Below are 12928 nucleotides of genomic sequence, written 5' to 3'. Positions count from 1 at the left end.
CTAGCAGAGCTAAATCAGCAACTTGATTTTCTAGGTAACTAAAGGAGGTAGAGAGTTACAGCCTAAGTCAAGGATCTCTAAAATGGGTCAATTTGCCCACTAATTTGGGATCTACATACTGTAAGACTCATCTGAATTCATAATCAACGGTAGCAAATGCAGCAAAAAGATTTTATTTCTCTGCCTCCACTGCACTTACACAAACACAATGGCAGTAGTTTACCATTTTCTGGAATATCTTCTCCATTAAGATGTTAGAGTAAATAGGTTGGAATAGTCAGAGCAATTTTTATCTTTCTTTGCAAAAAAACCCAACCATATATTGAATTCTCTATGACAGAGGTGTCAAACTCACGTTGTCACAGCATCATCACGTGACATATTGCAACATTTTCTCCCTTCGCTAAACCGGGCGTGGGCATGGCCAGTGCTTGATGCATCTGGCCCATGGGCAGCAAGTTTGACACTCCTGCTCTGTGGCTTGGACTAGTATTGGGGTTGGATTGGTTAATCTTTGCATTTGTCTGAAACACATGGATTGTTTTCTGTTTGCTGTAGAAGTCAAAATTTCTCAAAAAAAGATTATAGTTATAGCAACAGCCAATAGTTGCTCCACTTCAAGGCAGAGAAGCAAAAGGCAATCTCTCTCCATTCTCTCCATTAGAATTTAAATTGTGTTCCACAGAATGTTAGGATTCATTCCTTCATCCTATAGATGAAGTCCAATAATAAAAATTCATGAGGGCTCCTTGATGGTCTCCGAGCTTGATGTTTTTCTTGCAGACGTTTCATTACCAAACTAGGCAAAATAATCAATGCACCAGCAATGAAATGTCTGCAAGAAAACCACCAAGCTCAGAGAGCACCAAGGACCCTACAGTTCAACCCTGAATTACAAATATTATCTTCTATTGGAAAAGCACTTCTGAAGAATCATTGTAGCAATAACTAGTGTATGTGCAAAATCCTTCTCTATGTGGTCTTTTGAAGACTATGAATGTTTCACCACAAGACGATATGTATTTGATTCCACTATTTAGGAAAATTGTAAAAACGCAAATTTGGTCCTCTTAACTGTTAATTGATTTTAATTATATTGATAGTACTGTCATTTTTTAATATTTTGTATTAAGTTGTTGTAAGCTATCTACAGTTGTTATGTAAGTGAAAAGATTGGGTACAAATGAAGAGATAGACTAACAGTACAATGGTGTAAAAACTTAGTTATACCAAAATAAGAAAGAAAGTAAAAGGGATGATTGCACATTCCCATGTAATAAACCCTTTGGTAGTATTTGATCCATCTGTTATTACATTTCATTTCAAATATTCCACTGAGTTACATAAAAAATAGTGGCAAGAGTTCTACAATCCAAATAACTGAACACTGTATTCTAGAAACATTAAAACTACATCTAAGAATTGATTTCAGAAACTGACCTGGGAGTTATGTTAGTTGAATTAGTCTTGTATGCTCAGACTTTTATTTTTTTTTGTAGAAATAAAATGGTAGAATTGAACTTACGTATAAATCAGACCATATTTATGCAACTTAGGGTCTTCTCCTTCAACTGAAAATTTTAGCCATTGCTCTTGAGGACCTTTTCGTTGTTCTTCCAAGTTCCAACTCAGTTCAATATTATGATGGCTCACATGGCCTACAACTGGAGGCGGTGGCTTTACTATAGAATGCCTTCCTACAAATGAACCACATCAAAATTATTTTAGTATGACAATATATACAAACAAGTTCCAAGAACTGAAAAAAATCAAAGTATAAATTAAAATAAATGACAGTAAATCAGTAAAAGCAATATAAAATAGCAGCAGAACAGATTGTTGTTGGTTCAAAATGCCTTATGCTTTTAACCCTTTTAAAAAGAGTTTTAGCTTTTTATTTGAGTGCCAACAGGGACAGAATTTCATGCTATTATTATTATTGTCCAGCAGACAACATCCCCTCAAACTCTAAATATACTACTAAGTTATTGTAGGGGACGAAAAAGATAGGCTGAGGCATATTGAATTTTCACCTAATGTTCTTATCCTGGTTTCAAACACAACTCCCTCTAATTTATTATTTGTAATATAATAAATTAGTACATCAGATTAAAATAATATATTTTCTATTTCCCATATTTTCTAAGAAACAAAGTACAAACCCAGAAATATAATGGACTAGCAATGGTTAAGTTCCCTATACACTGACAAAGAATACAAAATTAATTGCTATATATAAGATTAACAAGGTTTATGTGAGTTCTGAAAAGATAAAATATGATTCCTAAGATAAAATAAGAAAAAAACACTCCTAGAACTAATAAATACCATAATCATATAAACATTAATTTGCTGCCTGAACCATAGATTATTAAACTAATCTGTAATTTACTGTAGTACCGTTTTCCCCAAAAGAAGACATCCCCTGATAATAAGCCCAATCGGGCTTTTGAGCGCATGACAATAAGGCCAAGCACTTATTTCAGGGTCCAAAAAAATATAAGACAAGGTCTTATTTTCGGGGAAACACGGTATTAGTTCCAAAAATGTTCTTTCCAAGACCAAACTTTAAAAACACACAGATATAAAGCCAAATGTGGGAAGATAGATAGCACTTTTGCAAAAAAGTTGAAGAAACAGTGGATCACTTAAGTTAACTGCAAGAAGATTGCAGTAGAATCTGCAAGAAATAACATTTGCTTGCAGGAAAAATCTGGTAGGACCACAAAATAGAAAATAATAGAAAATGAAGAAGCTAAAGTGCTTTGGTATTTTAAAGTTAAAACAGATAACACCCCAAATAACACCCCAAACTTAGCAATTATCAGTTAGAAAGACAAAAATGTCTGGATGTGGCTTGGAGACAAAAAAATAGAATTATCGAAAGAAAGAAATGAAAACATATTAAAAATAGTTTGGCATTAGAAAGATTTCAATTCAGCAAAATGTTATCTACTATACTAAGGAAATTGAGATTAACATTATGTGTAGTAATATGTAATATCTTACCTAGAATAACTAAAATAACTAATACCAAGCATGCAAAGTTGCCTACATACATATAGTGAAGATTTAGTATATATTGTATATACTGTATAGACTCATGTTTAAGCCAAGAATTTTAGGTGCCAAAATCAATCTCAAATATTGGGTTTGGCTTATCTGGGATAGGCTTATCCACCAGTATTATAGTAATACTTTTTAAAAGTACCTGTATTTCTCATATATACTCATGCGTAAGTCCATCCACAGATAAGCTAACCCTTTAATTTTTGTCTTAGAAGGATATCATCACTACATAAATCGTAAAACCAATCTAGCTATAGTGACAGGAGAAAGGGGGAGTGGAGTATTCAATTCTTCTTGCCAATGTGTATGTGGATTAATCAGAGAATAGTCTGTCTGTGCATGCATTCCTACCCTTACACTATTCAAACTCATCATAAGACTATGATGTATACTTTCCCACCAACTTACAACTTGTGTCAGGCTCTGCTTTTTGTTTTGAGGTTGGAATAAGCAATGAATTCGACAAATTCAAGAACTATAATTCGCTTTAAGTCTTCTAAGATTACATCTAAGAAGATATTACATTTTATCTAATGAAATTAAGAGTTTTATTTTCAACAAACTAACTACAGATCACTTAGCTCATTTTGCACAAGCCAACAGAGCGGTCCATGCTTTAAAGAATTGTATAGTAGAAGCAGATAAAACTTCTAAACTATTTACTGCTATAGATGGTTGGTGCAGAAATGAAGAAATATTGTCAAGATGAATTTGAGCTTGTCTGATTAACGTGAAAAACACAAAAACATAGCTGGAGGAAACTTGGAAACCGTAGATTCTTTATCTCTTATTCAAATTAGCTTCTTGGCCTTTTGGCTAAGATCAAGTGTTTTATCAACTTGGAAGTAATTATATGATTTTATAGTGAGTAAAAAATATTTTGTTTCTATGCTTGTAAACATAGTCCACCTATTAAAAAAAAAATAAGTGCAAAACAAAATACTGGAGGCTATAAAATGATGGCTGGGTTTAGATTCAATTTAGATACAGTATATTCATTTTATAGTTTTGACCAACATAGAGCTTTATGACATCACAGTTATATTAAAACAGAAACATTATTATTGAATGATTATGCCAATATTTATTGTTTTGGTTTTAAAAAGTTAAAGATATTTTCAGTGCTCAGAAACCTAAATCATTGTTTTAATATACATAAGATTTGTCCTATGCAGATCTAGAAAAGTAAAGCCACCGTAGTGTGAAATTTGATTAACTGGATCTGTCTAGAAATTATTCTTTACATGCAACATATCAAATTTGCAGTAACTTATACCTCTGCATGCTGTTATTATACAAATGATACAATTAAGTTATTTATGTCATATTGCAAAGATGACATCCTCCAATTTAATGGACCATTCATGAATAACAAAATTATCTCCCCTCAATTAGCCTGTAAAAATGAGATTTCATAGTAATTTTAGTAAGCAAGACAGCTACATAATTATACATACATAAATAATTATATAGACCTATCATAAGAACATGTATTTTAAAAGAAAGAAAAGAACAGGCTCATCTAATTCTATTCATTATGTTTTCTAGTGAACTGTTCTATATTTTTTAATAATGAAAAAAAAATTAAATCAGCCAAAGTTCCCATCAGCTAATTTTATAATCTCTTGCTGCAAAGTCAATTTTGTGGTTTACTTTAGCTTCTCTGGAAACAGTTAAAACTTATGAAAAAGGAAAAATAATATTAAATTGGGTTTCTTTTCTGTAATCTGCTTTAATTATTGAAAGCAATTACTTAAGAAGAATTACTTAATTCAGGATCTCCTTTATCTTGTCCTGAGGGAAAGTAAAACTCATGAAGCAAAAATAAATAGGTGACATAGCAAATGTAACAAAAAGAAGTCACAGACATTGATATTTCACTGTTCGTCCATCTTGTAATAGAGGTATCAATTGAAAGATAACCTTTAAACTCTATGAATGCTGGTAGAGCACTACTTACATGGAATAACCATCATGTTCCCAGGATTGAGAAGTCTACTCATACAATATATATATGGACTGCCACTATGATATCAGCCCGAGTCACAGAACACAATCACCATAACCTAGTCTCATGATTTAACATATTATACACTCCCTCCATTGTATTACTCTTGGTTATTTTGAGACAGGTATTTTCCACTTTCTCCTGCTTGTAGACATATTTAAAAGCATGTCATAGGTGTTCTAAACAGATTTCTCTTCTAAAGGGTAATTATAATTCATACAAAACTTTGCAAATGCCCCCAATATTGTGTCATTTATAAAAGTAGAATCTTTGGTGCTCTCTGGCCTTGGTTGTTTGCTTATAAACATTTCATTATCCAACTAGGGAACATATTAGTGCTAATATGGGTTTGTTCCCTGTTTATATTCAATAACTTGCCCTGCCAGTATTGGTGGGAGTGTAGTTTTCTCCTTGGTAGTTCTTTCATTAGGGTATTGTTTTCTACCTGATTTTTTTGCCTGGTGTTAATCCTTGCTTATCAGGGTGTTGATTGCTCCAGGGTATGTGTTCTGGTCTTTTTATTTTCTTCTTAGCTTTCTGTTATCTCGTTTGAATGGTTTTTTAATATGGTTTATTTCTACATGTCTATTGATAGCTTATTTGTCTGAATGCCACATATCCAGGAATTCTCTAATGTCTGGGGATTTGGCTTGGCCTAGATTGCTCTCAGTTCCCCAGCTGAAATTGTGGTTGGGTTTGTTCATACGTTCTGAAATTAAGAAAGTTTTCATTACTGCTAGTTGGTGTTCATGGATGCGCTCTGCTAGTCTTCTGCCTGTCTCTCCTACATAGTGGCTTTACAGTCACTACACTATACCATATGTTGCAGAAGATGTTTTAAATTCTTGGGCTGCTGGATCTTTTGGTTTACATTAAGATGTTTAGTTGGTTTGTGTGCTACAATGATGCCATATGGTTATAATAGTATGTTGGTTGTTTCTGAACAGTTTTTGATGTATGATAGTTATTCTTGTCATACCTTGTGTTGGTTGTGCTGTAGTAGAATGAATGGTCGAGTATTTTTGTTTGTCGGGTATTTTGGTATCTATTTTGTTAGAAGTTGTATAGATCACCAATGTTTCTGGATTTGTGGACTGGTGAGGAGGGAGAGGGAATGGTTCCGTATGAGCTGCCGGCAAACATGCATATGCAGCTCCATTTGTGCAAGCAGCGTGCACATGCATCTGCTGCTCACTTAAATGGAGTGTGCACACTTGTACTTGCCCACTGCAAATTTTAAGCATATTTTATTTATTTATTATTTAGTTATTTGAGGAATAACATTTTTGAAATTGCAAATTGTAACAGAGAAAACCAGAAAGACATTACTGGGGGCAAGTGCAGATCTTCAGCAAGTGCAGATCTTCAGCAAAGAATTACATTTCAAAGGCACATTATCAAAAAAAAAAATGAAATTCCAAATATCTAAATTAATGACTATTTTTTGTTAATATCCTTTCCAAGAAAAAATTGCAGAATTCAAACGTCCTCTATCATCTGATTGTAAAGTTACGTTAGAACTTTATATATCATTCAACTGTTAAGAAAATGCTCTCCAACTACTTATACAATAGGATTTCAGCATTAATGCCTATATTCCCCACTGTAACATGAATTGTTCCTTACAATTACAATTCCATCATCCAATTTTTCTGCATTTTCTACTCTTTTCCCATTCTAAGAAAAATACTCCTTTTTTACTGGACCCCTGCTCTGTATACTTCTCCCTAAACCAACATTATCATATTCTTGTTGTTCCTGGGATCCTGAAATAATATCAGGCTCTGCTTCTTCTTCATTTCAACTTGACCCAACGTTTCAGTTTAAATCAACAGGACCTTTTCTTAAGAAATTTCAGAACAGATTTCCATTTGGAACTAAAACATTCCTATACATCAAGATACACATGGGACAAATAATTGCTTGTTCTATTGTTCTGGATCTGGAATATTAAAGTCAAGGCACACAGGATCCAAGCATCCTAAAGGGTTATGACTTCAGAGGATTACCACCTTTTCACTGGCAGAATCCCTCTGCTTTAAACAGCTGTTCAGCAACCAGAAATTCAACAGGTTAAACTTGTTTCTCAATGCCCTTCCATATGGATTGCAGAGAAAACCTTACGAGAAAAAAAGAAAAGAAAAAAGACGACAACTTATATCAGTCCTTCCTCCTCCTGTCCTTTTTTCTTAAAAGGACAAATATTGCATCCATTCCAAGGTCTCCTATTCCCAAGGGAATACAATACAGGTACTATACAACAGTTCGACTTACAACAGTTCATTTAATGACTGTTCAAAATTACAACGGCTCTGAAAAAGGTGAGTTATGACCGTTTTTCTCAGATACGACCTTTGCAGCATTCCCATGATGCCACAATCAAAATTCAGGTGCTTGGCAACTGGTTCATATTTATGTGTCTCAAGGCTATGTAAATTCACCTTTTGCGTCCTTCTGAAAAGCAAAGTCAATGGGAAAGCCAGATTCACTTAACAACCGGGTTACTAACTTATCAACTGCCGCGATTCACTTAACAGCTGCAGCAAGAAAGGTCGTGAAATGGGGCAAAGCTCACTTAACAAATGTCTCACTTAATAACAGAAATGTGGGGGCTCCACTATGGTCATAAGTCGAGGACTACTTCCAAACTAGTCTCCCCTTATCCCTTCCAGAAAAAGCTGGCCTCTCTCCTTTTCTATGCAAGGGTGTAATTTTTTTTTTCTTTCTTTCTAGAGAGATGTTGGCACTGGGAATCTACACACTCTGCACGTGCCTTTTTTCAGGCTCAGCCGCATTGGGCTGCATGAGTTCCTCCCAAGTTCTGGCGCTCAGCTTGCAAAGAAACCTTCGGGGCTTCTCTTCCTAGGTCCCCGGGACAGACCTCCTTCCCCTCTCTCTCTGCCCCAAGGGGCTCTTCCCCCGTTCCCCTCCTTCTCAAGTCATCCGGCTCCCCCTTTTCCGTCCCTTCTCCCTCACCTATCCCAGGCTCCATCAGCATCTGTCTTCAGAGCCGTACTCCAGTCTACAAGGCCGCGCCGGCGTCCTGTTGCCATAACAACGTAACGGCCCAATTAGGCGTGCAGCTCACAGATTGATCTCTGGGCGGGGTGGGAGAAGGAGAGGCGGTGTGTGTGTGTGTGTTTGGGGGGTGGGGGTGGCCAGAAATTTGTCGCCATGTATTGTTGAATGCCAATTGGGGAAAGGTGGCGCGTTTAGATAAAATAATCGAGGCTTATCACGAATAAACTCCGCTTGGGACTGTCCCATTTTCCAGTTTCGAGTTGCCTTCCTGTTTAGGAAACAACCGAATGAGGAGACAAATGGAACGTCGAAGGTTATTTTTAGCGAGAGGAAGAATTTTATGAAGATTCCCGCATCTGTATTTTGATGTGTGTGTTTTTAGGCGCTGTTGTATGTCTTTTTTTCTCTCTCTCCCTCCCTCCCTCTCTCCAAGGGCAGCAGGAAAATACGCGAGGTAGCATGGATATATAAAATAGGAGTATAGCTTACTGAACGTTCCTTGGTTTCTTGCAATCTTTTAATTGAGAAGTCCCGATTTCAAGTATTGCTGGAAAATTTAATTTCATGTGTGCAGGCTTCAGGGACCACTCAGTTTCTGAAGAAGACATTGGGGAAAGGGTTTAAATTCTTGATCTGATTCCATATGTTTCATATTAAACAGTGCTGTGAAATAATATTTCATTTCCTTCCCTCTCAAATCCCAGAAATCTCAGTTTGCACTCCTTGATTTTTTTTTAATATTTGACACCGAACTAAAGATTGCTATAATACAGTTATCAAACATTTGCATCGTGATCAAAACTATTGAATTGAGATTAAGTGACCTTCACAATCAGTCACAATGCCCTCATTTTGTAGTACACTTTTTCATAGGAATCGGGAAATGGGTTTTTGACAAAGGGAGGCACTGCAGAATTCTTAATCGTATTCTATATTAGCAAAGGGGAAGCAGGAGATTACATTGCAGGAGAACAAAACCATCTTGCTATTAATTAGTCCAAACAAAAAGAAGTTAATTAACTGAACATGCCAAAAACCACTGATTTTTCCTAAATTGTATCTCCAGAGACATATCATTCTAAATGAGGGTGTTTCGATGTTTGAACTTTGATTAAAAATTTTTATGAACCTCAAAGTCTAAAGTGATAACAAAGAGAGAATGTTCAGGACCAAAACTTTCAAATTAAATAGGTAGTATAACCTTTGAACTAAATTATTTTAATGACTTTCATTTTTCACCTGCACTCTAACCCTTTGGCATTTTCTTAATGTCATGGTCGTCACTAAAAACCCAGACAGTGCTTAATTGTTAGGAATAGTGTATGAAGAAGAAATATGGATTGCTTAACTCTTTAAGAATCAGTATTTGTCACAATTATTTGACTATCAATCAGTGGAAAAGAGTTGGAAAAGGAAAGAATGCTGAAACATGTAGAAGATTTAGAATCAGAATAGAGCTGGAAGGAACTTTGGAGATCTTCTAGTCCAGCCCCGTGCTAGAAATGAGTCTTTTTAATGATTTGCTTTTCTCTTCATGATTAATAATAATAATACTACATTATGCTACTCAAGTCTCAATGATTTTGGGTGGTTTGCAGCAATCAAATTACAATAAAATAAACAAAAAAAGAGAAAAGATGGCAAGTTCAGAGGCCTCACTGTTCCTTGGCAAAGGTCTGGATGAAGAGCCAGGTCTTCACAGCAATTCTAAACAAAATCGCATTGGGAACCATCTGGTTCTTGGGAGGAACCTTGTTCCGGAGGGCAATACTGCTACAGAGAAAGCATACTTCCTGGATTCTGAGACATCACATTGTTTAATCAGAGGATTCTGGAACATGCCTGGGCAGATGTTATGGGAGACAAGCAATCCCTCTAGTAACCAGAAAAACTATCTAGCTGGCAAGCGAAACATTCATTCATGGAAAGTTTGCATTATTATCTGGTTGTGATTGTTTCGGGGATGTTAAAATGGGCAAGAGCACTCAGGTGGATGTTTTTACCAAGTATATGCAATGTGCTATATAGATTTAATAACTGCATTTGTAATTTTCAACATAATTCTTGTAACTTATGTTGTCTTATCAAAATAATGTTACTCTATAACTGGATATTTATTTAGTTAATTTTTAATTAGGAGCACTAGAACCTCAGGCCAAAGTATTCTTTAGAAGCTCCATTTCATTCACATATTGCATACTTTTATTTCCAGTTTGATTTTTATTTATTTTCTTTTATTTATTTATCAAACTTAGAAACTGCCCATCTAAGTTTCTACAGAGGGACTGTATAGAAATCTAAACTTAATGCATGAAAAGTTTCAATACAGTATGAATTGTGAACTAAATCGTATTTGTTTGTTAATGCTGTTTAATTTGTAATGTCTGTTCAAGGTCTCCAGCATCTCATATGATACTCTGTCTTACATGTTACAGTTCATGGTATAAAAAAAATTGTTCTAGTTGAACTAAAAACCCATATAGTCCAGCAACTAAAGATCACCCAGATGTGAAAGCCCAGATGTAGGACACTGTCAAAACAATACATTCTACATTCTCACTTATCAACTGCTTCATTTAATAATTGTTCAAATGTACAATAGTGTAATAGTATAGTATAGTATATAATAGTATAAAAAATAGGGTTTTCTTTTTGCCAGTCCTGTTGCAGCATCTCTCTGTCACATGATCACTGTTTAAGGATTTTGCAATTGACTTGCAACAAGCAGAATTAATAAAGAAGATGAAAGTAAAATTGTAAGTCAGGGTCACATAGTGTTTCACTAATGATTCTGGGAATTCACTTAACAGCCAAAGGAGAAATGAGGTCATAAGCTCATCAAAGTCATGTAATGTTTCACTTAAGCAACTAAAATGCTTAGCAACAGAGTTACTAGTCCCAATTAAAATCTCTAAACAAGGATCACCAGTAGTTACATATCCAAGTTCCCTAGCTATGGGCACTTTGCATTGACAAGATTTTAAGATCATAACAGTTTGAAGAGTGACATAGCAAAGGTTAAAAGGCCACTTATCTAACATATGCTCAAAATTTATGGCATTATTTAACATATGCTCCAACTTCTGGAATCTTGGTCCCTGCCACATCAATCTTATCCTATAAAAATATACTTTCAACATTATTAAAAAAATTTCAGAAATCTAACGTATACTAACATGGTTATTTGGATTGCTGGCATCTTGCTAGTCTTGGGTCCCCACCCTTATCATGTTCTGAAACAACTCTATAGCTATAATACTCTATAGCATCTGGATAGAACACCTCTTTTCACAGACTTAGAGCAAACTTGACCCTTGCACTCTCACATTGTTACATTACCTTCCCTTCAGTAGTTTTGTACCTGAAAACTAGTGCTGTCTCTGTGCTAATCTTCAGGAAATTGCAATGCATATACAAAAAAGCTCTATGGTTACTGAGAGGTGGTGCTAGAATAAACAAGGAATAGGTTGCAGCGGTAGCTGCTTTCTGCATGAACAAACTGAAAATCACATTATCCTGTAATCAGTAATATACTGAGGCTATGTGGGTGTAAAAAACGGGTGTTTTATTTATTACATTCTGATCTTACCCAGTCTCCAAGCATCTTAGGAGGCATATACACTCTGCATTTTTATGAAAAATTTTAGATTAAGATTTAGTAATCTGTACTGTATTTTATAGAGCAATTCATAGCTAAACAGATTTCGAATCTATTTTTCATTTCATCCATCCTGCCAAGTTTGGTAAAATGAGAATCCCACATTGTTGGGGGCAATAAGTTGACTATGGAAACTGCTTAGAGATGGCTGTAAAGCACTATGAAGCGGTATATAAGTCTTAATTGCTATTGCTATTCTCTTTTTAAGTTTAAGTTTAATGCGATTTATATGCCGCCCTATCTCCAATAGACTCAGGGCGGCTCACAACAATAAAATGCATAATTGCATATTAAAACAATATGAAATTAAAAGTCCGAATTAAAACAGTTTAAAATCAATTTAAAACTATTAAGAAACCCCCCCCCCATCAGTCCAGGCTACGAAACAACCAGGTCTTCAAATCACGGCGGAACGAGCAAAGGTCAGGGGCCATCCGGAGTTCCAAAGGAAGTTGGTTCCAAAGGGTGGGTGTATCCACAGAGAAAGCTCTCCCCCTGGGGGTCGCCAGCCGACATTGTCTGGCCGACGGCACCCTGAGGAGGCCCTGTCTGTGGGAATGCACTGGGTGAATGGAGATTGTTGCTGGCTGCAGGGGGTATGACAAGTATCCCGGGCTTAGGCCATGAAGGGCTTTATAGGTGATAACCAGCACCTTGAACTTCACCTGAAGGGCAACCGGTAGCCAATGCAAGTCGCGCAGGAGGGGTATAACATGGGAGTGTCGGGACACTCCCATCACAACCCGCGCAGCTGCATTCTGCACCAGTTGAAGCCTTCGAGTGGTTTTCAAGGGCAGCCCTAGGTAGAGAGTGTTGCAGTAGTCAAGATGGGAGGTGACCAGCGCATGAGTAACAGTGCGTAGGACATCTTGGTCCAAGTAAGGGCGCAGCTGACGCACAAGGCAGACCTGGGCAAATGCCCCCCTGGGCATTTAGATCTAAAGACAACTTTAATCATTCTTATTTTGAGCTCAGATCTAGATACTTTACATATTTCACTAAAGGGAGTAATATTCAAGATGGCTGAATAATGATCATAAAGTTATTATTCAGAACAGTAATACTAAGGAGAATGGTGGTCTCACAAGCAACCCCCAGTGAAAATCCTAAATAGGAAATACTAGACAGCCTGTGCTTTATTGGGCCATTATTTCAAAAATAAACAAAATGAC

The 12928-nt window shown here is 36.0% G+C and overlaps 1 protein-coding gene across 1 annotated transcript in view; it reads right to left on the bottom strand.

Moving 5' to 3' along the window:
* The window catches only part of FANK1 (fibronectin type III and ankyrin repeat domains 1), a 38749-nt gene extending 30674 nt beyond the window's left edge, over positions 1-8075 (bottom strand). The window contains exons 1-2 of the mRNA XM_070945825.1: positions 8054-8075; positions 1526-1697 (exon numbers count right to left, since the gene is read on the bottom strand). Coding sequence (XP_070801926.1) covers positions 1526-1697; positions 8054-8075 — 194 coding nt within the window. The remainder of the gene's footprint in view (positions 1-1525; positions 1698-8053) is intronic.
* Positions 8076-12928: the final 4853 nt, after the last annotated feature.

The sequence above is a fragment of the Pituophis catenifer genome, unplaced genomic scaffold, assembly GCF_029215685.1.
Source record: "Pituophis catenifer annectens isolate HBS135680 unplaced genomic scaffold, rPitCat1.0.hap2 SCAF_6, whole genome shotgun sequence".
Taxonomy (NCBI): Eukaryota; Metazoa; Chordata; class Lepidosauria; order Squamata; family Colubridae; genus Pituophis; species Pituophis catenifer.
The sequence above is the reverse complement of the archived record's forward strand: the minus strand, read 5'-3'. Positions and strand labels throughout refer to the sequence as shown.